General features: G+C 41.8%; 1 protein-coding gene across 2 annotated transcripts in view; it reads left to right on the top strand.

The window, feature by feature from the left end:
* rbms3 (RNA binding motif, single stranded interacting protein) overlaps window positions 1-23,482 on the top strand; it is a 245,421-nt gene that overhangs the window by 208,366 nt on the left and 13,573 nt on the right. For both annotated transcript variants that reach the window (XM_063899282.1, XM_063899283.1), the window contains 4 exons: window positions 3,671-3,714; window positions 6,356-6,452; window positions 9,934-9,984; window positions 21,114-21,224. In XM_063899282.1, coding sequence (XP_063755352.1) covers window positions 3,671-3,714; window positions 6,356-6,452; window positions 9,934-9,984; window positions 21,114-21,224 — 303 coding nt within the window. The remainder of the gene's footprint in view (window positions 1-3,670; window positions 3,715-6,355; window positions 6,453-9,933; window positions 9,985-21,113; window positions 21,225-23,482) is intronic.

Raw genomic sequence — 23,482 nt, forward strand, 5'->3', positions numbered from 1 at the left:
ATCCATAGTCAGTGTGTTACCTAGACCTCTCTCCCTAAACCCTTTGAGTGACCTTTAACAGATTTGTTGGTTGTAGACAACACAGTCACACCTGCCTGAGATCAGATCTCAAGTCAGACCATCTGCAGACATGGTGGGTCCCCTCTTTGGCATTCTGCATGCGTTTACTGCTTTACAGTCAATAGAAAGGCCCTTATAATATGTTATGCATGTGTGTGTGTGTGCATCCTTGTGGTTATTGATCAGCTGTACAGGCAGGGCAGGGGGAGATGGGAGATAGGCATCACATGTTAGGGCATTTGTCAGAGATGAGGCCATTCCTCACCTCGCTCTCTGGCAGCAGCAGCAGCAGCAGCCCATGCCATCCATGACTCTCTCTCTACCTCTTTCCTCTACCTATCTCTATCGTTTACCTCACTCTTTCTCTCACTCTTCTCCCTCTGTCTTTAAGCTCTCGGCCCTTCTTGCTGTCGCTCTTTCTCTCTCCCACTTTGTCTCCCTGTCTCTACTTCCTCGTGTTCCCAGAGCAACATATGGAGACAGAGAGAGAGTGAGTGACTCACTGAGACTCAGAGAAAGAGAGACAGAGGGAACACATTGCATGATCAGTCAGGATACACAGGGTTGAGTGCTGCAGGGTTGGCTGATGGTGAGGATTGAGAAATATATGACAGATTTTCTTGCAAACTACCCGAAGTGGGAGTCGAGAAAGTGCTGTCTCTCGCTGTCTCATGCTGACAAACATATTAGTCACTGCCTTCTTTTACTGCACACACACACACACACATACACACAGACAAGCGCCATGGGTGCTCATTTTTTTCTCCCTCTCTCTTTTCACGTCCTCGCTCCCTTTCACCAACACACACTCCTACACACAAAAACTTTCAAAGTCACACTTCTCAAGCACCTACTCTAGGGGAATGAGTGTAGATGAAAAAAAACATCCGGCTTTCCACTCCGTGTGAAGGCCTGACAGATGTCCGTGTGTGTGTGTGTGTGTGTGTGTGTGTGTGTGTGTGTGTGTGTGTGTGTGTGTGTGTGTGTGTGTGTGTGTGTGTGTGTGTGTGTGTGTGTGTGTGTGTGTGTGTGTGTGTGTGTGTGTGTGTGTGTGTGTGTGTGTGTGTGTGTGTGTGTGTGTGTGTGGCCACTAGGCGGGGGAAAATAATTGAGCGTGAATCTATGTATGGAAGGCAAAAATACAAGATGGGTGTGGGTGTGTGTCTGTGTGTGTTTGTAAGGACATTGATACTATGGCTCAGCTCAGTTCTCCAGCACACAAATACATCAGGGGTGTCCTTACAGCTGCCTGATATAGGCTGTCCTTACCCGACCCGTTTCCCTTTTTTTTAGGATCTGCATTTTGAACACATGCTTACATTTACACACACAATTTGTATTTGAAGCTGCTCTATTTCTATAGTAAAATCAATCACATTCTTCTTGTATTTGTAGGACAAAATGCATTGTATTTACCCAAAAGCACAGATTAAATAAATTAATGCTAGCTCATTATTCACAACATTTATTACTTGACTTAATGATTGACTACAAGAAGTAACAATTGAGTCATTCTCTGCTGATATCTGTTTAAATACAGCTGGCATTAAACAACATGTTGGCATAAGGTGTATTGTTGTGGGTATAGATATGCAAAGTGTTTAAATCCATAATCATAATGAGGAAATGTTCTGTTAGATCATCATATTTGCTGTATAAAATGAAGACTGAAACTCCATTTCGACCTAATTTAAAATGCAAAATGAGTATACAAAGCTTCTCTCATTAAAAGACTGCTCTGTCCAGGGCAGCTTTTCTCTTTGTTCACAAGATCTGTACAGTATCAAGTTTTTTCCGTCTTGAATCAAGCTCAGACAAAAAAACACTCTGACTGTTCCTTCCTCCTGGTAACGGCAGAGCCAAAAGCTGACTGCATCAGTAATCAGTCATTGGTCGCACAGGGTCTCCGGTCAGGAGCTTCTCTGCTGTGGAATTCATCAGCACATGCAACCAAGGGCAGCACTTAGGGGAGACATCAGCCTCAGCAGACAGCTGGCCACGTCTGCCTCGGCTATTAGCCTGCATTTAAGCACACGCTCTAACACACAATAATGCAGTCTTGATGTCCTGGGTAAAACAGGTTTAATAATACAAACACAGAGACCTTTGCACGTATCACGTCATAGAAAAGGACTGAATGTTAAAATTCACTAATAAAGTGGAAGATTTAACAACACGGGGCTGATGTCACTTCACCTAGCTTTAACTGTGCATCACTTGTCTCTGAAAGCCTTTTTTAGCTAGCTGTTCATATGCTTGCTCTCTTACAGAAATTGAAAACAAAGGCTTACAGCCACTCAGACATCCATTCACACATCCATACTGTATTTATTCTGTATAGATTCCCTGCTTTTGCCCACTGCTGTTGGTTTGGTCCGGGCTCACTGATCCCTCCCTGCTCCTCTGAGCCACTTTTCCCTCAACGGTAAAGCTCAGTGTAGGTAGAACCCTGGAGGAACAAGGGCACACAAGAGGTACAGAAAGACAGGAGGAGGGTAGATTAAGAGATGAGGGATGAAGAGAGGAAGGCAAAGAGAGAAAGGAATAGAACACAAGATGATGGAGAAAGAAAGGAGAAGGTGGAGCACAGAGAGAGAGAGGAAGGGCAAGAAAAGGGAGTGTGTGTGTGTGTGTGTGTGTGTGTGTGTGTGTGTGTGTGTGTGTGTGTGTGTGTGTGTGTGTGTGTGTGTGTGTGTGTGTGTGTGTGTGTGTGTGTGTGTGTGTGTGTGTGTGTGTGTGTGTGTGTGTGTGTGTGTGTAAGTGTATGCTGATGAAATCTGCCGTCCTCAGCAGCCTCCCGTTAAAAGAAATCGGATTAGCTCTCCTCCGGGAGAACCTTCAGGAATGCAGATGACGGATTGCGGCACAGAGGTTTCTCTCCTGGACTCTAAGAGGGCCTTTTTCACACTAACACACACACCTATACACACACACCCACACACACACACACACACACACACACACCATCAGCTAACAAAGAACTCAGTTTTCCGCTTACCCCTTTTCTCTCCAAAGGGCATTTCTTCATTTCCTCTCATTCATAAATACATGACTGTACGTGATTGAAATAGAAAAAGACGCGTCTTCAATACCAATTCACTTTGTCCTATTGACTAAGCTTTTCCCCGCATTGGCTTTGTCACTTGTCAGTTCTCCAATTATAAATGAGTTGATTTTTATTTTATTTAATCTATTTTGAACAAAGAGAATTAGGGAATAAATTGCGTTATTCCCCAAGTACAATAAAGGTACAGCGAATTATCGCGCTGACATCGACTGAGTTCCCAGAGACAATCTGAGCTTACCGACACAAGGTACACACAGGTGGTAGTCACAGAATGCCGTACAATGTACATGCACAAGTCCAATACCATTTAGACCAACATAATAATCTTACCTGACAATCGTCCTCCTACTAAAATGGTGTGACTCAATAACATAACAGATAGTGTGCAGTGTTTCTGATTCAGGTTTTAGTATTACATCGTATAGTTCCAAGTCTTTGGAGCTTTTTTGCTTATATTCAGTGTTTTCAAGTCAATGTTTTTCTCTGATCCTAATCTCTCAATTTGTTATTAATCCTGTGTATTTATTGTTTCTTCTCTTTCAGACTGGCATGGCGTTAACATACGATCCCGCTGCAATGCAGAATGGGTATGAACTTGACGATCAATCCTTTCTTGGCACCTTTTAATACACTCACCTATTGGCTCATACCACCCAAGTCAATAATACTGCCATACATAAAGATTAATGTAGTGACTGCACTTTGGGGCTGTTTGATAAGGAAAATCTATAAGGACCACAAATATTGGTTTTCATTGGTTAGGCTGGGGTAAGGAATAGCCAAGGGTAGCAAAGTGTGCTTGTGTGTGTTTGTGTGTGTTTGGTTCTTCTTCTATGTGTGTGTTCCTGTGTGTTTCTGGGTCTTTATGTCATGACTTAATGGTGCTGTGGAAATAAATGACCCGGCAACATGTTTTATTTTTCCCTGCTGTACTGAGACAGGAAGGGGAGTGTTGAGGCTCCCCTTTATCTCCCTCTGGCCTCAGTCACACACAGGAAGCAACTCATTCCCCGCTTCCTAAACCACTTATCCCCCAGTGACTCGGAGTCAATCTTTACCAAAAAATGTGATGAATGGCATTACTCATTACACACAGCCTGCCCATGTAAAAGTCTGTCATAGCCAGCCACATATTTTTGTGTTAAGCAATAGACCTGCTGGGAAAGTTCAGCTTAATGATCATTTTACAGGAAAAGGGAAATAGGTTGAATTAAGTAGCAAAAAATGCAAAAGCAGTCTTTTTTATTCAATGTAGAAAATAATAAATAGACAGACTCAGCTAGCACAGATTGTAAAAGCCATTGTCAATTAAATTCATATGTTAATGCAAAGTAGAAAATAAAAATGCAGTTGAACTTAAATTGTTAAACACAAATGCCACTTCACATTTGTCAGACTCTGCTTACTGGTACATAAAAATTCAAATGCAAATTGGATTATCCATCCATCCGTTTTCTGCCGCTTATCCGAGGCTTGGTGGTAGCAGGCTAAGTGAGGCAGTCCAGACCTCCCTGCTTCCCACTAATGTTTTGCAGCTCTTCCTGGAAATTCCGAGGTGTTCCCAAGCCAGTTGAGGTATATAGGGTAATTTCTCCAGAATGTACTCTAACCCGGGGTGAGTGACTGGTAAATGTAAAGCTTGTCCTAGTGACTGGGCTCCCTCTGGACGAACAGGGAAAAGACAACACATGCATCACGGACACCAAACCAACCCGCATGATGATTTGTCGCACCAATTTACCATGAAATCCTTGTACCCCTCTTTTGGCACAGAAATTCAATTCTTACCCGGACGTAGCAATTGAATGTTTTCCATGGCCTCAGACTCAGAGGAGCTGACTCTCATCAAACCAGACACTCATTTCTACGCTGCAACTTTAAGACCCCTTTCCAGTCTGTGAACCTGACGACCAGTGTCTGTCCCAGATGTGGGTGGATTTTGAAATAAAATCGCATATCCATATTTTATTTCAAATGGGACTGAATAAAAAAATAAAAAATCAGTTTTCATTTGCATTTCAATAAATGTATCTATACACTTATAGTATAATAACCATATTTATACTAAATCACCTTGAAAAACAAAACTCTAAGCCATTAAAGCGTCTCACAACTAAAATACAGTTTGTACTGTTTTCAGATTATTTATTTTTTTATATTCCTTGTTTAGGGTTTCACAAACCTGTTTGCCTTTGTGTCAAAATGATTTGTAAAACTGCAAAGAATTATTTTTCTTCCAAAATGTGATTTTATTTCTTTGGCCCAAAAAACCCCCCAACATACAGAAAATAAAATCAACCTGTGAAGAGAGAAGGAAATAGATGAATTCATCAAAATGATTTTTTTTAATTAAGGGATTTGTAGGGACACAGAAAAAGACATGATCATGTATTTGTTGTGCTTAAAGTGGGCATGGGGTCTCTAAAAAGAAACTTTTGAATTCAAATTTAATTTAATACGCACCATTACAGTCCGAATCTTTATCTTATACGGGGCTACCAGGTCTAGTATATAAATCGTCTGATATCCTCTGCCAGTAATATGATCTTCAGATCAGGTGGAAGAAACCATTGGACGCTGCACTACTGTATGCCTCCCAGGGGATCACAGCAGGACTGGGTTGCTCTAAACCTTCAGCAATGAGATGAAATAACGTAGCGCAGAAGACCACTCTGCTGCGTATGTCAAACCTTACCTTCTTGAAATGCATTGAGTTTTTCCCAAGCTCAGTCTACAGGCGTGCTGCTAAAGCCAGCAAGTCGCCACCTTCCAGTGTAGCCTTAATACTAGAATCCAATATGAAAAGAAATACAGACAATCTCCCTCTTTATACGATGAGAAAGCTCAATTTGATGTGATAAAACCCGACTTTTCAATTGAGAGTGCTATAAGACACTTCATAAAACTTTTATGTGGCGTTCGAATACAATATATGGTGTTTGCTCGGAACAAGCTGCAGAATATGACTGTGTGTGTGTGTGTGTGTGTGTGTATGTGCACTCTAGTTTGCAAGTTTTTCTTTCTCATATAGACATAGAAATCTTTTGTATTTACTAGGACCTGTCATGTTAACCACCGTTTTTGTATTAGGGTAACATTATGTTCTATAAATCTATTTTCAATTTGACAAACCGTTTTGCTTTGTCCTCTTCCCTTCTTCTTACCCGCTTTGTACTTCAATTTTCTCCTCCCTCCTTCCCCTCTTTCTCTCCCTCTGTCTCTCCTCAGGTTCTACTCCTCGCCTTACAGCATCGCCACCAACCGCATGATTGCACAGACCTCCATCACGCCCTTCATCGCTGCTTCCCCCGTTTCCACATATCAGGTGGGCCATAATGCACTGCATTATGGGAAGATTGCTGTCCGTGTATGTGTAATATGAGGGTTTGCTTTGTGTAAGAGGAAGGAAGAGAGGGGGCGGGCTACAAAACAGCAGGAGGTTCTCTCATCTTCTCTCATCGTTTCTTCGCTGCTCCAGCTGTGCTCGATGACATCTGTTCCGTAGGCGGCAAACACAACAGGCATCAGAAAACAAGCAACTGAAAAAGGGGATTTTAAAAAAAGGCTGACAGGGTATAAAAAATAAAATCACCCACCAAGACTGAAAGTGTCTAGCATAAAAAAACACTTTTGTCCCTCCCAGTTTTCTGACCTCTTTTGTGCTCCCTCAGCTGCTAACGCAGTAGGGAGTTTTTTGTTTTTTTTTTAATAACTTGGATACAATCCCTTTCTCTTCCAAAGTGAAATTCTGATTTACTCACGGCTGTGATCTGTGGAGTAATGAAAGAGAACAGAACAGGAACGTAAAAATTGACTGTGTAAGATGTCAAGAGTGTTAACCGTTTTCCGTCACCGCACATTTCATGCAGCATCCCTTTGCCGAATCTAAACATCAAGAGGCACTGCCACTGTGCCCTCTCGCTCAGACTCTATCGTTTAACATCGACTCTGTTTGGTATGCAGAGACAGACAGATGAGGAAGGTGAGCAAGAGAGAAGAGATGAAGGATAGATGGGGAAAATAAAGGGGACAGATGGAGAGGAAGACAACTAAGGAGAGGAGGACAGATAGTTCGGGTGGTAGTGATGGCGATGGCTCGGGTGGGGGGGCAGAAGAAGGGGTGTTGCTGAAGGTTGCTGTGCCCGTCTTTGAGGCACGCTTGATTAAAACTCTGGTCTAGACTACCTGCGATGGAGGGGTAGTGGGAAGAGGAGGAGGGAGAAAAGTGGGCCAGGGCGCGTCTCTAATCCGCTCTCGGAAGGCTTCCCAAATTGATTTATCAAAAACAATGGCCGGGCTTTTGAGGAATATTAATCCTCACAGTTTCAATATCGGGCAGCTCTGCCACCGCTTCCTGTAATATTGCCCTTCAGCCAGTCGCGGCAGGAAGGTGAGTCCTTCATCTTCTGTTGAAGTACAAAGAGACAGGGATAAGAAAAAGAGAAGACAAACCAGGCAGCCACATATGCCAGACAAAAGAAGATCGCTTCCTTTTGTGATGGAAACTATTGCCTTTTGTAATGAAAATCTCAAGATGGCATATGCAATGACTTCATATGCCATTCCTTCTTTTATGTTTATGTTTAGTGGATATTTTTTAGCTCCTAGCTTGGTGGCATTGATTTATCAAATCTGCAAATGACCCATGCCAACTACAATGTTCTGGTGTTCCTCCGGCGAGCTTGAAGGATGATTGGCTTTGTTTCCTGGAAAAATGCTTTGATGATCCACATGACAGGAGCCGGCCAAGGCCAGATCACTACCAAGATCTCTGCTAGTGCCGCCAGACAGCCGTGGCCTGGTTTACATCACTGGCTCTGCACACTGGCTCACTGGCTGACTAAATATGTGGCTGGCTGCTTGTATGTGTGGCTGGCTGGCGCACTAACTAGCTAACTGGTTTGATGGGTGGGTGGCCAACTGGCTGACTAATTTTCTTCTTGGCTTGTTTACCGAAAGGCTGTTATAAACGGTAACACAAGCTGTGAAGTTCAGCCAGAGGTAGGGAGCTTCTTGGGTCATGTACATTATACCGTTCACTCACACTGAACTTACTTTAGCTACAGAATAGCTGTATTTGACTAACTGTTGTTATGGAGAGTAACAAACAAATCACATTACCAAATCTGTTTTAGGCCCATTGGGGTAAATCCAAGTCAAGTCAGTCAAGATGCAAAGTCTTCTGGATCTCTGATTCTGTATTTTTCATTTTAAACCGGCTAGAAAGCACTCTGCCTGCGGCTGTCTGCTTAATTTTTTATCGTTCTAGATTTTTACCTTTGGGCTACGTTTCCATTGTAGAGGGAGGCTGCGCTCAGGCAGCTGCATGAGCCTCTTGGACACACAATGCACGGTTGTTATGTCAGCTTGTGCGGCAAAGGTTTGATGAAGTTGAACTTTGAGTCCAAATACTCTGATCTCCACATCATGCATTCCAATCAAATTATGGCATTGGTGGAGGCAGAAGTTATGACAGCAAGAATGTTTGCAATAGAGAAGAAAGTGGAAAATGGTATTGAATTCCAAGAGTTCTGTTACTCTACAATTACTCTACTCTACCTACTCTATTAGGTTCACATTCTCTATCAGACTGTAAACATACTCTTGTGGCAGCTCACATGGTGCAAAAAAACTTTAATAAATCATAGCACTACATTGGAATCTGATTTGTCTGATGACAGGGGTCATTGCAGTAATCACATTGTGGGATTTGGTCCTGCATTTTTTTTTGCCACCAAAGCTCTAAATCGGCTGTGAGTGGACGCATTATAATATAAACCACACGTTTTTTATTGACAACCAAACATGTCACCACATATCTCAACGTTTATCTGAGACACACCAAAATCACGTAGAATTTAGGGGCCTTAAGTCTGACTAGCGCCTTAGTTTCTCTATTGAATAAATCACATGAGGGTCATGCAGTGTCTTGCATGAAGATAAGTGATTAAAGATAAGCTTTCTCTGTCTATCTGCTGTCCCGTTCAGCTGGAAAGAACAAATACTGCCATGTACAAACAAACAGCCTTGGCTTCATGTTATGGAATATCAAGCTTATTTAGTTGTGGATCCAAATCAGGCATTTGGGTTGGCACAGAGGATTGGTGGCTCTTAAAGCAGATTATTCCATGTTTATCTTTGTTTAATCTAATCATTTTATCAGGATCAGTGGCCAGCCTGTGTGTTTGTCTGCTACAAGCTGTCTAATTCCTCTCTCCATCATCTAAAAGCTCTGTTTGTTCCTCCATTCTCTTATTCTCTTTATCATTGTCTCTGTCCTGTTTACTTTATCATCCACAAATGTGCATGTTTGTAAATGTTTTCTCCTGGTTATAGCTGGAAGAACCTCTGACTTAGGATCCACAAAAAAGAAATCACTCTTAAATTCATTTTTCTTTTCTTTTTCATTTTAAATAATCCTGCCTGATTTGAGTTGGTTCTCCCTAGCTTCCTGTCCCTCTAATTTGTGTAAAGTTTCACCTAGTATTATTATTATTATTATTATTATTATTATAGAGAAGGAAACTAATGTATGGGCTCCATGCACAAGTCAGACTGTTGGCAATAATGAGAAGGCAGGAGGGAGATTTGCTACCTCCAGACTTAATCTGTGTAAAGTTCAGCCGTTTAGGTGCATTAAAATCTGTGCAATCATCTTTAAAACCTCCTGACTTGGGAATATTTGAACATATTGTGAATATTTGAACAGCCTTCATTGCTTTATGTGGGATAATACTTGGATATGTCTCAGATTGTGTCATATGTATACTGTCAGTGTAATTTTACCTTTATGTGTTTCTCCTCAGGTCCAGAGTACGTCATGGATGCCTCATCAACAATATGTTATGCAACCAACAGTAAGTATACTCCCATTCACCTGCAGTACCTCCCCCTGACCCTTCATTGTGGCCAAGGCTTGGTTAAAAACGTTTGCTTTGGCTTTAGTGTCTTATTTTCGCTCTGTGTTTTTCCATAGTTGTTGAAAGTTTTTTTGAGGAACTCGTTAGGAGAAGTTTCTTTCCAGTTCATTCTGAAAATAGTTTACAACATGGAGGATATTTTTACATTTAGAAAAAATACTGCTGATCAGATAGATTCTGTCTGGTAAACCACATTCCTTATGCCCATAGAATTACAGTGCCACATAAAAAAACGTCTTATGACTTAATCATTACACAACTTCTGTCCTGCAATTACTTCATAGTGCACCGCTGCATGAATGCACATTACCCCATTTTGATGTTTTCCAAAGTATGTCAACACATTTAGTCTTGTTTTTAAGGTTAGGAGTTTATAGGTGTTGGATGTACCAGGAAGCGATTCAGCATCATTTACCAGACCACAGCACAATACAGACGGGCTGTGTACTGTTGCTCTGGGTTACCAGTCTAGACCGCAGACAGGGAAAAACCTATTATTAATTAGATTTGCTTCACTGGCAGCACAGTCTGCAACAGTAGACTTGAGGTAGTTATATTACTTCCAATGGTATTCAGTCATCCCTGTATGAGAGGACTGAACATTGGTTCTCTGAGAGTCCAAAAAAAACATTTTTTTAGGTCCCCCAGTGTGCAGAGCATATCCACGCTGAGGTATTTTGCATTTTATTTTCTTCCATGGTGAAGCTACTTGTACTGAAATATGATGGGGGTTTCAGTTTTAAGCTAGACAACAAATGTGTATGTTTCAAAAATGTTAATAGACTGGCGTTTATGTCATTCTCTTTGGATCCATGTTTTTTTGTAACACACCAACAGTACTATATGGACTACATCCCAGATTTGCCTAATTTGTAGCAACAAAAAAAAGCGTCAGTGATGTATGCAATGGTTTTTAGGTAGAGCTTTTGCTGACCCTAGTTAGTGTTCTCATGCTTGTTGCTTAAAGGATTCTAATCACTGTGCCAGAGGCTTAAATGTTTGCTTGAGGCTTTTCTTGGCCCTGGAAAAACATTCAGTGTAATTTATGCTTCATTGCTCTGAAAAAGGCAAGGGCTCATGAATTAGATTCTTTACAATGGCCAAACAGTTTCAGTGTTTCATATCATTTTTTTTGAAAAACACCACCCTAATTGAAGTGTGCTACAGTGCAACCACATTCAGTACAATAGAGATGGCTATTACATTCAGAAGTGTGCTGTTGTACTACGAAGCGTAATATAGAATATTACACAGTATAGTAAGAATATTGTACATGTTGTATAATTGTACTAATGCAGAAAGTTATTTAAAAAACATTGTTAACTTAAATGTAACTTGAGTTATGTTCTTATTAAAGTTACCTTTAATAAATCACGCAGCACAATAACTATCTGCGCTGCAGTATAAAAGTTCACTATTCTGTACTAATGATTAAATGAAAGTACCTGCAGGTGAAAAAGTAATGCCTTGCTATTCAGACTTTTGAATTTGGGAAATATCTTGCAGCGCTGTGTAGCAAAAGCAAGTTATATGGTGAATCTCTCTTTAGAAACTATGAAATGTCACATAATCCATTAACGAATATCAACCTGACAGCCTCATGATGATACAAAAAACGGAATAATTATAATATATATAAATTGTCTATATGACCCATTTTAATTTTATTTAGGAAAAATATAAATGTTATCTCATATCTTAAATAAACCACTTCTCTGAGCATTGGCTGTTTGTTGTTTTATTGTTGTTGGACAGAATAAACTTAAAAGGAAATTTCTCCTATGATGTAAATGTTAATAGGCCTCCAAAAAAAACCAATTTACTCACATTTGCTGTGAGATGTTTCTGTTACCTTGCTGCTTCTGCTACTTTTGTTTAAAATAATGATTACATTAAGCAAGCAGGAAAGTGTGAATAGCGTTGTAAGCCTGAGTCAAAAGACATTTCTTTGCAATTTAACAAATCAGGACACACTGGACTCCACAGCTGATGGTCCAGCACTCACTCACTAAAGGAGTACTCAACCAGCCGTGGCTGCACGCTGTGGCCATTTTCCACTCAGTCCTACCCATCTCCCTTCCACTCCCGCTGTGGGACAGTGAACATGTAATCTGGTCACAGCAGGTCACCAGCACCAGAGGCACACACACACACACACACACACACACACACACACACACACACACACACACACACACACACACACACACACACATACACACGTAAATACAGCTACAGTTGAGCTCCAAGCTACTCAGTTTGCTTTTCAGCCACGCAAACTCCCGCTCTCTGAACTCCCGCTCTCTGAATAACTCACCCATCCTTCTCTTCTGTACCGCAGTCTGTATCGTTTGAAGTGCTGCACTTTCTGGATAATGCTTGTTTCACTCAGAATCTAAGTTTGTTTGCCAATAAGCTAACTCTTTTTGCAGCTGAGTCTGCCTGTGAAAATGACAATGGCATGTGTGTTAGGCATTATAACAAGGTACGTAACAAGAATGACAGACAGTTCTAAAAGTTTAGCTCTTCATCATGTACAATTTTGTGCAAAATTGGATGTGTCTGTATACTTGGGTCATGCCCATCAGTATATCTTTGTGTCCTAACATATACCCTCTGGCACCTTCTCAGACACTCTTGTCACATGTTGTAATGGTATGTCGTCTGTCCAGCCAGACATACAAAACCCCATTGTCTATGTTCATGTATCTGCTCATGTTGAAACATATTTGTGTGCACTGTGTAATCTGGTGCCATGTGTGGTCCATTCTGGTTATTCCCAACTAGCCCGTACGGCTGTCTGATGGCCCTCCATCTTCCAGCCTTATGTCATGAGGCCCTTTTGGAGCCATTGGCAGTAGCCACTAGCCAGTAGCCACATTTTACTGGGGTCTACATCTAATCATGCCTTCATGCCAGATATAGCCATGTGTCCATTTCCGCCCCCATGGCCATGTCCCCATTGTGTTCCAGTGGCTCTCTCTGTCACCAAACGGCTGCTAGTTGCTAACCCCAGCTGTCACCGCCGTCACTGGATCACAGCTACCAATCTGTCTCCCTTTATGACCCGAGTTCATATCCACTATGAGCTAAATTCACACTAGACCGCCCCTTACACACACACACAGCCTGTCACCAACTCACAGAATCACATCAAATTACCCAAGCATGCTAGCTTCAAGAGCTCTGGGGCCTACTCAAAGCATTAAAAACCAATTGATTGTGCTGCAGTTTGGCCGGTCCCACCACGTGTCCCATGTTAAACCAATGGACCGTTGCGCAATGTCGCTCCTGGTGTCCGAGCAATATGGAGGCAGTCATGCAAGGGAGGTGAAGAGGTCGCAGATGGCCAGTCAGATGTCAGGATGTGTAAGTTAGACAAGAACAGACACATGTGTTTATGGTAAATCACAAAACTGACAACCAGCTCAAGTAAATGCACAAGACATTCTGGCTTTTTTTTAAAGTCCTCTTGAAGTACGGCTTTACATTGTGAAACTGATACAGTAACATCTCTATAAATATATGTAACTGGTAACACATTTAACAGCAACTTATACTGATTGAACTGTTTCTATTACAGTAATCTTCTTAATACTTACTTAAATACATACTTAAAAAACATTCTCTGTTGAGGAACATGACTGGTTTTGTTATTCCAGTTGAATTATAGTAGTATTTTGTATGATTAATGGAGTTATCCATGCATTCTACCTCGCCTGAAGAATCAAGTATCACCTATTAAGGCCCGCTACAAGGGTAAACATAATAAATTGTCTGTGTAAGGACCTTCTACTCGAATAAAGAACTAAGAAATGATACACTGACCCTGAAAGTCAAGTCAGCAGTTCTTACTCTGAGAAATTTAGTTTGTTGGTCAAATGATGTAAAGTGTCAGTAAGGATATACAGTACTATTAAGATCCTTATTAATTAGCTGCTGCTGTGTTTCCTTATTTCATTCTCTCCAAACCTTTGTAAATACCATCTTCTTCAAAAGCAGTGTCCAACTATAAACTAGGAGATATAAGATGTACTGAATGACATAAAGCAAAACTCAGGGTTTGCTTATAGGACAGTAAACACAGAGCGTTGCAGCTTGTACTGCTTCAGCAGAGGTGTTTGTTTTTCATCTGATTAGATTAAGTTTGACAAGTCCATCCATACAAAACTTGACTTCATCCCCTGCAAGGGAGCCGGAGCTTTGTTAGCAGAAAGACAGAGAGAGTGAAGACAGAAGGGTTTTCAAATTTGTTTATCCCCAATTAATGGAAGAGATGCACACGGTGGAACTTGATAGAAAGTGACAGTGTTTCTAAAAGTGGACAGCTACATAAAGATGCAGCTTGTTCTACCGCTCGTTGGGTTTTCAATTCTTTTTCCCTCTGTTTTTCGCTTGTCTTCCCTTCCCTTACTTCCCTCAGATCTTCTAACGCTGTGCTCTGTTTGGCAGTTAAGGCGCAGGATGTCAGGACAGCATGACCGCCTGCCTTTTGTGCTCTGTTGTTTGCTCAGCGTAACGCAAGTCAGCACACACTGTAGAAGATGAGAGAAGTATCCAAAAATTGTCCAATAGACAAACGTACACATGCAGTTCACATTCCGAAGCACAACCGCCTAAGCACACACATTTTTTTAGTGCCGAAACACATTCTCAGTGGTTAATCTCACTTACATGCAGATCATTAATCACACGCTCAGATTTACTTCACTTCCAAAAAGTGCCGGAGTAGCTGCAATGCCAGCCAAGCATTGCATTGCTGTCATTCCCCATGACTTATCCATCCTTTTTTTTCCCTCCCTTGCTCTCTGTGAACTGTATGTGGTTCAAGTGTGTATTTGCTTGAGTGCATTGGCTCTTACATACTGAAGGTGAATTATTGAATTCCTCTCCGTTTCACCTGAGCTAGTCCTCCCTAGCCTCGGCTTTGAATAGACGCTCACTGGGCCTCTTAGAATTGAACCGTAACTATCTGCCCTCATCGGGTGGGGGTGAATCGGTGCACTGTGTGATACCTATCTCCCCCCCTTGTCACGTAAAACGCTTTGCGGGCTTCGGAAGGGGAACATTATGTTGGTCTCGTGGATTTGACTGGCGAGGCAGAATTTGAGACGGGTCTACAGTCGTCCTTGAGTTGCTCTCGCTGCTCTTTCTCTCCTCTCTTATCTTTTCAGCCCCTCTCTCTCGGTCCACACTCCCTCTCTACTTTTTTCTATACATCTCACTCTCATTTCTCCCTGTTTTAGTGTCTTTCCATCCCCCCTGCCTCTCTCTCTCTCTCTCTCTCTCTCTCTCTCTCTCTCTCTCTCTCTCTCTCTCCACCTCTCCTTTCTCTGATGCATTTTCAGAGTACAACTGTAGCTACTGTGCCAGCAAAGAATCGTCTGCTCTTGGTTAAAGTTGCATTCCTATAAGAGAGGGATTGTTGCAGTGCCACAGGGTGACTGACTGAGATATTGAGCCACTACATTTCCACTACAAGCTTTTGGATATTACCTTAAGAAATGTTGCAATACTGAAAGAATCCATTCTTAGACAAAAGCTGATATGGTTTGTTGGACAGGCTTTATTAGCTCGCTGTGTTTCTTTAATTGGATTTCTAATCTTTTTTTGCTTTCGTAAATAGGGTAAATATTCTAGAGAGATGCTTGTGTGTGAAATGATCCATTTGTCTACAAAAGGCAGTCGGAGTGGCTGATGCGAGCGTGCAGAAGAATGAACCTCCCATGAAGACATGACAAATACTGTTACATGCTTCATCTAGCACCCTTATCCTCTCTCATACGCGCATTACGCACACACACAAAAACACAAACACACACACTCGCAGTATAAATCCATCCAAATATCCTGTCCTCCCAAAGTCTGTTGCTTTTTCTAGCTCATAACCTCACTACTATGAGCATTTTAGAGTTATTTAAATCATTTGGAGAAACAAATCAACAGCATTGTCATGAATAATCTCAATCACAGCCAATTAGCAGTATGCTGTATGTCTGCATATTTTTACCAGCCTACTGCAACTCCTGGGCCAACTGGTATGATCTTTTAAATGCTGATTCTAGTGGTAAAACTGTGTATTGTAATTCAGTATGCAACCTCTGAGATATCGCACATGATTGACAGAGGAATTAATCAATAAGTGGCAGGAGACTGATCCATCATCCCTCTAGTTGTCATTTCATTGTGGAGGACAAATAGTCACACGGTAGATAAACATCTGTGCCAGAGGTGATAAATCCTTCATCGGTATCGCGCTCCACATGCTAATCTATTAACATACATTGTTGTGGCCCCCCAGCTGCTTCATTTCACAGTTACAATCCCGTGTCCCTGTAGGTTCTTGTCGGGTTTGCAATTAAGCTTTTTCACTGTTAAAAAATAACATTTTTTTATTTAAACATGATGGCGAAGGCCCAGATAAGCCGCTCTCTGCATCAATGTCAACTTGTGAGGCTTCATTCATTGCTATTCCTCGGTGTGCACTAGAGCTTCCTGGCTTGTTCTATGGCACGTTGTGTCTTGTAGACACACTGCAATGGTTAAAGTTGGGCAGCGCTGGTAGTCTGTTAGCCTCGAGGAGGGATTCATGCTGCGGATTACAGTGAAAGACCCACAATACTGACTCCCTTTTTTCAGGCTTACCCGAATGGAAAGGTGCCTGAAGGCATCTAAAAAATGTGTTCACAGTTGGGGTAGGTTAAGGAAGAGTTATGGGTGACTTTTGTTAACCATAATAGAGCACAAATAAAGAACTACATCAATAAGAGCACATTCAGAAAATACAAAAACATAGGAACAAAGTGTACAAACACCATCCAGTAACTTGTGTATTTGCGTGGCTTCTCTGGATACAGTTTCAGTATCAATATGCCCTTCAGGTGGGCCTTTAGTTTTAGGGGTCCCTGCCATTCTGTACTGTATATAGTTACCAGTCAATCATCAGCAGATGTTCCAGAACACCAGGCTTTCCAGACCAATAACGACTGAGGGAACAAGCTCGGTCTGTGTCTGTTTCACTTGAGATGGAGCAAGGTCCACAAGTATCAAAGCTTTATAACCCTGTGGGGTGGTGTCGAGCCGCAGCACCTCTGCAAGGATCCTGCAGTGTGGCGTGTCACGTTCACCCCAACACAAAACACATGCCAGCATCAGTATCCAAACCACAGAACCTCACATGCAGAAACCAACTGTCAAATACAAAGAGGAATGTGTTGAGTCAAGTGCTGGTCCTCTTTCATGCTCGAGACACAAGTGATGCTTTGTTTGAGTGGAAAACAGCCTCGGTCATTGTTTGATCCTATTGAGCTTTCCATGTGTGTGTTTTTTTTTACATTTCAGAAAACACATTTAATTAAAAAACGTTTCATCATTTGTACACCATGCTCGGCTTTACCAGGATAATTTTGTGTACGATGTCTGAACACTACAGATTTCTTCTTACCAGAATTGAAACCTGAGGGCTTATAACCGTGTAAAGTACCTCTTTTCAAAGTGCTGTATAAATAGTTTATATTTATTGTTATTGTTGTTCTTATTCTTATTCTTATTATTATTATTATATGCTCCAGGATAACCCCAGAGTGAGGCTATTGCCATTGCCTGAAGGCAGTGAGATATCAGCAGCATATCTGAAGGAATAATAATGATCCTGGATATAATAACCTGCAGCAGCAAGAGAAATGATATGTTATGGCTGCTCTGGTCAGGGTTTTTATTATTGCTCATAGTGATCATCATTTTAAAGTCATCAGAATTTGATAACAATCTTTAGAGTATTTTATGGGGCGCCAATAAAGAGTACATCCTGTAAAAAACTATGTTCCTCATTTGTGAGATCCAATAACATAATTATAAAATAATTAGTTTTCAGGCGTTGTCTATTCGCATTGAGCAAAGCTTCATTCAACCCTAAAAAGCAATGTTGCTCTTTATCAGAATGATTAACTGCTGCAGGTATGAAAATATCTTACGAATGATATGAGCCACTTAAGTATACTGCCTACCTGGCTGTATGTGAGACTACAGAGGAATGTAAACCACATGTGGTGGAGATGTTTTAGCCGGTATGGATCAGGCACTAAAAGCACTCTTTGTGTGACATTTATGTATTCACCTTATCCATTTAACAAATGTTATTTCTGACCAGCAACTCTAAAGACAAAGTAATGAATATCAGCTGATAGCGATCAGCACGCCATCAGTCTGAGTGCTGCTATTTACTTGTAATGAGTGATCATTAAAAAACACTGCTGGTTGTAAGATTTTTTTTACAAGATTTCTTATTTACTGTACATTGTCTCCGGTTGCTGAGTGTATACCAGCGTATTTAACAACCAGGGGGCTGGTATCATCTGTCTCCTGTCTACATAGGGATCAATACCATCTCAAGCAAGATGGGTTTTTCAGAGACACATACACACAGACACATGCGCATACATCAAAGAGATCTGTAAACATCATCTCATACATTTGTAACAGATACGTCAGTAGCATCCATTATCTTGCTCTTTCTCTGTCTTTCTCTTACCCGCAGAGGACAAATCAAAAACATATATTGCCTATTTGTGTCAGTTTCCTTCTCATTTTCTTTGCTCTCCAGTCTGTTCGTGGACAGACACACAACACGACAAACAAACAGACAGACAGACAGACAGACACACTCCCCACACACACACCCACATTCTAAAACCCCCTCTTTCACAGACACTCAGTCTCACAAACACAGAAAATCGAAATCACAAATCGGCTTAACTCTCCCTGACACGTCTGTGAATTAAGCCTTTCCGATGCTCTCCCTTTCCCATTATAAAGGCATTGTCAGAGGCTGAATCAGTAACAGGTAGCCCACAGCTCCTGCTGCTTCATTCTCGCTCCTCTCTTTCTCTGTCCTTCCCTCTTCCTCGTCTTCTCTCTTCTTCTTTCTCCTGCTTTGTCTTCTTCCGCTTTCTCCTTGTCTGTCCCTCAGCCTTTCTCTCTTATTCTCTCTCCTCCCTCTCCATGTTCCTCTCTTGCTGTCGTCTTCTTCATGACCTCCATGTCCCTAATCATCCTCCTCCTGTCCTCACACAGTCTTCTCGTTTCCCCTCTACTAAGTGCTGAATATTTTAGCTACATGCATTGGGTACTTTGAAGGATCAGATAATATAAATTGATATACTTGTTACAATTAGTTTACTTGGGGTATTACTTGTGGTAATTAAAGAATCCTTATTGAGATGCACTAGCTGTTTGTAATAACTCCCTTTATCATTACCAAGTTTTAAGTCTTTCCTACTCTTAGGAATTACTAGCTAATTTGAAACTAGTCAATTTCTAAATAAGTCTGCACTATTATAACTAAGGCAATGTTATTACTAAAGATACTTAAGTAATGTGTTAATTGGCTGCCAGTAAATATTGGTTGTCCATTAAGCTACCTTAAAATGCCGCCTGGGACCTTGGTGTCAATATTTAATAACAGCTGATTCCTACGCTTAAGAAAACTAATAAATAAGGTTATAAAATAATAACAGTCACTGCTTGTTAAGCCCAGGTTTCTCGAAATTCACCGTAAAGCTAATGCGGTTGAACACAGTCAGAAAAGCAAGGCAAGTTTATTTATATGGAAAGATGAATCCCCTACCGAAAAGGCCCCTAACCATCCACAATGAATATCACAACCTGCATCCTGTTTTACATTAATAGTGTGTAAATATCCACTTAGTTAACACTACATTTCAATGAGACTTAGTAAAGAGCTAGAAAAGTGTACCGTTATACTTCTCTAGATGTGCTCCCAGCTGAACAAAGTTTTTTTCTTTTTGTACTGAGGTCAAACTCCGGTAGGGATCACATGAAGTTTGCATATCGAGTTGGATAAGGAGAAAGATGTTTGAGGTAGAAGAAGGAGGAGAGAGAGAGAGAGTTAGCTGACTGTGTTGTGAATGCAGGGAGTAGACAAGCAGAGCGATTCTGACAGGCTGTGTCTGCACAGTTTGTTCTCCAATAGGCCCACACAGAGTCACCAGCGGGGCGCACACTCGCACGCACACACCAGTCTGCACTACTGGAGTTGCAGGCTCATACACACACACACATAGACATTGTCGGTCTCTTTGACACTCATGCACTAATGCTGTTGCACACAGTGTGTTGCAGGCTTACCTAAAAACACACAGAGACACATTCACAGTACACACACAAAGTGAAAGGAAAAAGGGCTTGGTTTTGAACGCGTTCCTCCCGAGGCTTCAGTGCTGGGGAAATGGAGCTATCACGACAAGGGTTGAAAGAGCAACAATGGTTTCATCACTTTCCCTCATGTACCACTGCACTGTGAAAGAGAAGCTTCTGGCGTTCTCATCCGCCCGTTAGGGAAAACACGCCGCCCATTTTATCAAGAGTGGAGGCTCTGGAGTGAGGGAGACAGTGAGTGAGTGAGGGAGACAGCATCCTCTCTCAGCAATCAATGAACCACAGAAACCCATATTGTTGATACATCAGCAGCAGATATTGATTATTTTGACAGACAAAAGACAATGGTGTGTATTGATCTTTAAAACGTCCCTGAGTCCTGTTGCTGTTTGTTGACACTGTCCCTCTTCCTCCTTCTTCTTCTCTGGCTGCGTTGTCCTTATGTCACCCCTCCCCAGCCCAACCCTTCTCTCTTCCTCTGTTTTTATTTCTTTAAACTTTGAGGTGTGGCGATTTCCTCAAGTTTGCTCCTTCCTGTCCTCCTGCTGACTTTCCTTCTCTTTTTCTCACTTCTAACCCCAACTTCCTGCCTTGCCTTTTTTAACCCTTAATGCCACAGGCCACCACTCATTTTGCTCTTGCTCATACACACGTATATACTCTATGTTTTTGCTTCTTTTCTGATATTTTTGTTTGTTCAATTTTGGTCTTTTTGCTTGTTTTTTCTGTGATGGTTTGGGTTTCACATGGGCTCCAGAAGGATTTTTCAACCACTTGTGTTGAGGCTAATAAGAACCAGAATAAATAAATAACAGAACATGCCCAGTGTTTATCATTTCTTCTGCGCTTCCTTCCGTCTGAGCCTCTCCTTGTCTTTTTTTCTCGATCAGGGTGCAGTGATCACGCCAACCATGGACCACACTATGTCCATGCAGCCTGCCAGCATGATGGGCCCTCTCGCCCAGCAGATGAACCATCTGTCCCTGGGCACTACAGGAAGTGTAAGTACTCCTTACTGTGCTACTATGAGCCTTGCACATACCAAAACACAAACACCCAAACACAAGCTACTCTAGCTGCAAAAATCTAGGTGAAAAACAAACGGCCACAGCAGTAACATTCAGGAACAGTACTTGGACTTGTTATGCTGCATACAGTACAAGCTGCACTGTACAGGGAAATAATAACATAGCATTTTTTGTTGTAAAATACCATTAAAATGGATAGCACACTTACCAATTTCACCATGATGTATTATTTGCTAGGTTATAAAAGCACAACTAAATATGTACAGTGTGTCATGTTTAAGTGGCCAATAATCAACCATGACTATATTGCATTCCCTTAGGAACAATAAACATTCAAACAATGCACATCCACCACAGGAACGTGCACTTAACATTTTGTGTGGCTGGCCAATTTGCTTTTTAACATAGCAGTTCTGCAAAGGAAAATCAACTTAGAGTCTACATCTGCTCTCTGACACAGAACATTTCACTTTGAGAGGGAAAACTGCAGGTGTCCATTACACAGTAGGTTTGGGTCCGAACTCAGGAGGACCAAGTAGATACCTTTTATTTTTGGGGAACACTATTCATTTGGTTTAAAACAAAGTCCTCATTCACTGGAAAATGGATTTTACATTTCCTTTCAAGAAAGCCAAACCTACTTAGGCTGTCGCCACATGTGCTCTGCCATGGAGCTGCCGTATCATTTGTTTTACACTCCATGCATTCATGGCCCGATATCAAGAGAGCATGTTTCCTCCCTGATCTCCCACATTAAACAGATTTCCTGAGAAGTTAGACAGTGTGACAGGGGGCTCTGTTCTGCACCTTATTTCCTTTCACCCTCTAACTCTTGTTTCTCACTTATATTTTTTGTCTCCCTCACACATCAAATCTAGTTTTCCTTATTCCACACACATAGCCGCTTACAGTTCCCACCCCGAAACCAGGAACTCCCCCCTGTTTTAGGATCAAGTCGACTTAGAGGTGTCGCACAGTTCTGAAGCCTGACTTCCTGCCCTAACCCTGCTGCCCCAGGGCAGGCAAGCAAGCAGCTTTTCTCCAGCACTGTATTTGATGTGTGTGTGTGTGTGTGTGTGTGTGTGTGTGTGTGTGTGTGTGTGTGTGTGTGTGTGTGTGTGTGTGTGTGTGTGTGTGTGTGTGTGTGTGTGTGTGTGTGTGTGTGTGTGTGTGTGTGTGTGTGTGTGTGTATGATTGAAACAGTGCTGTATTGTAGTTACCCATGTGTTTCCAGGTGAGCTGTCAGCGTCTGTGACGCCATGTTGGCTCTTTCAGGAATGCCCCCTCCCTAATCTGCCCCAGCTGTGCTAACAGCCAGGATTAGAGACAGGCTAATCTATGATGATGGCTTCTGATGTTTGATGGCTTGTATTATAGGAGAAAGTGGGTTCAGGCACCCTCTCTCTTTTTTATATTTCTGGTTTAGTCTCTCTGCCTCTCTCTTTTCCGCCTGCTTAGCTTTCCTGAGGCGATGTGCTGTGTAGCATAATTTCTCTATGGCTGAGTTGCACACACGGCATGCCACTCTTGATCATCTATGGGAATTAAGACATGTTTCCTATCAAGCTTTTTCTCAAACCAGCTGTGAGAGCCCTTTCATAATGCGTGATTGAGAAAGCCTGTTAAAGAGGGGTTAGGAACCTGGATTTGTAACTGTCCGTGTAGTAAACTGGACTTGACACCACATATTCTTAGAGCACATTCCTCAAGTGTACACGCATGTGGTGAGATTGTTTTGATTTCCTCCACTAGTCACGTGACTTACTCTTTGCCACCGGAGAGCACCTGCCATGACAAGCGTCTCCAAAGTCAACAACTTATCACGACTACGTATGTCCGCCGGATGGAAAGCCACACCTCAGAATACTTTTGGCTGTTCCACGACTCCATGCGGCTGTTTGTGTGTGGCTGCGGTGTTCGCCTTCTCTCCAAGAAGAGAACCAAATGTTCCCGGTCGGCCCCAGCTGTGACACTGGTGTGGTGACCAGAGGTTTCCGAGAACGCTGTGTTTGGCCTGTTAAAAGGGAGTGGCTAGGAAAACTTTGCCTCGTAATAAGGAATCATGAATCGATGCCGTCTGATGGTCACTGCTTTGGAATTCAGCTGCTTCACCAAAAGTAATGAAATGTTTACAAAAATCTCTTTAGTCCCCAGCTCTATTGGGTGTCTGTGTATCTTGAACAACTTGATTACAGAATGCTAAAGAACCTTAGGCTCAATGTTTATGGATG

The sequence above is a fragment of the Eleginops maclovinus genome, chromosome 13, assembly GCF_036324505.1.
Source record: "Eleginops maclovinus isolate JMC-PN-2008 ecotype Puerto Natales chromosome 13, JC_Emac_rtc_rv5, whole genome shotgun sequence".
Classification (NCBI taxonomy): domain Eukaryota; kingdom Metazoa; phylum Chordata; class Actinopteri; order Perciformes; family Eleginopidae; genus Eleginops; species Eleginops maclovinus.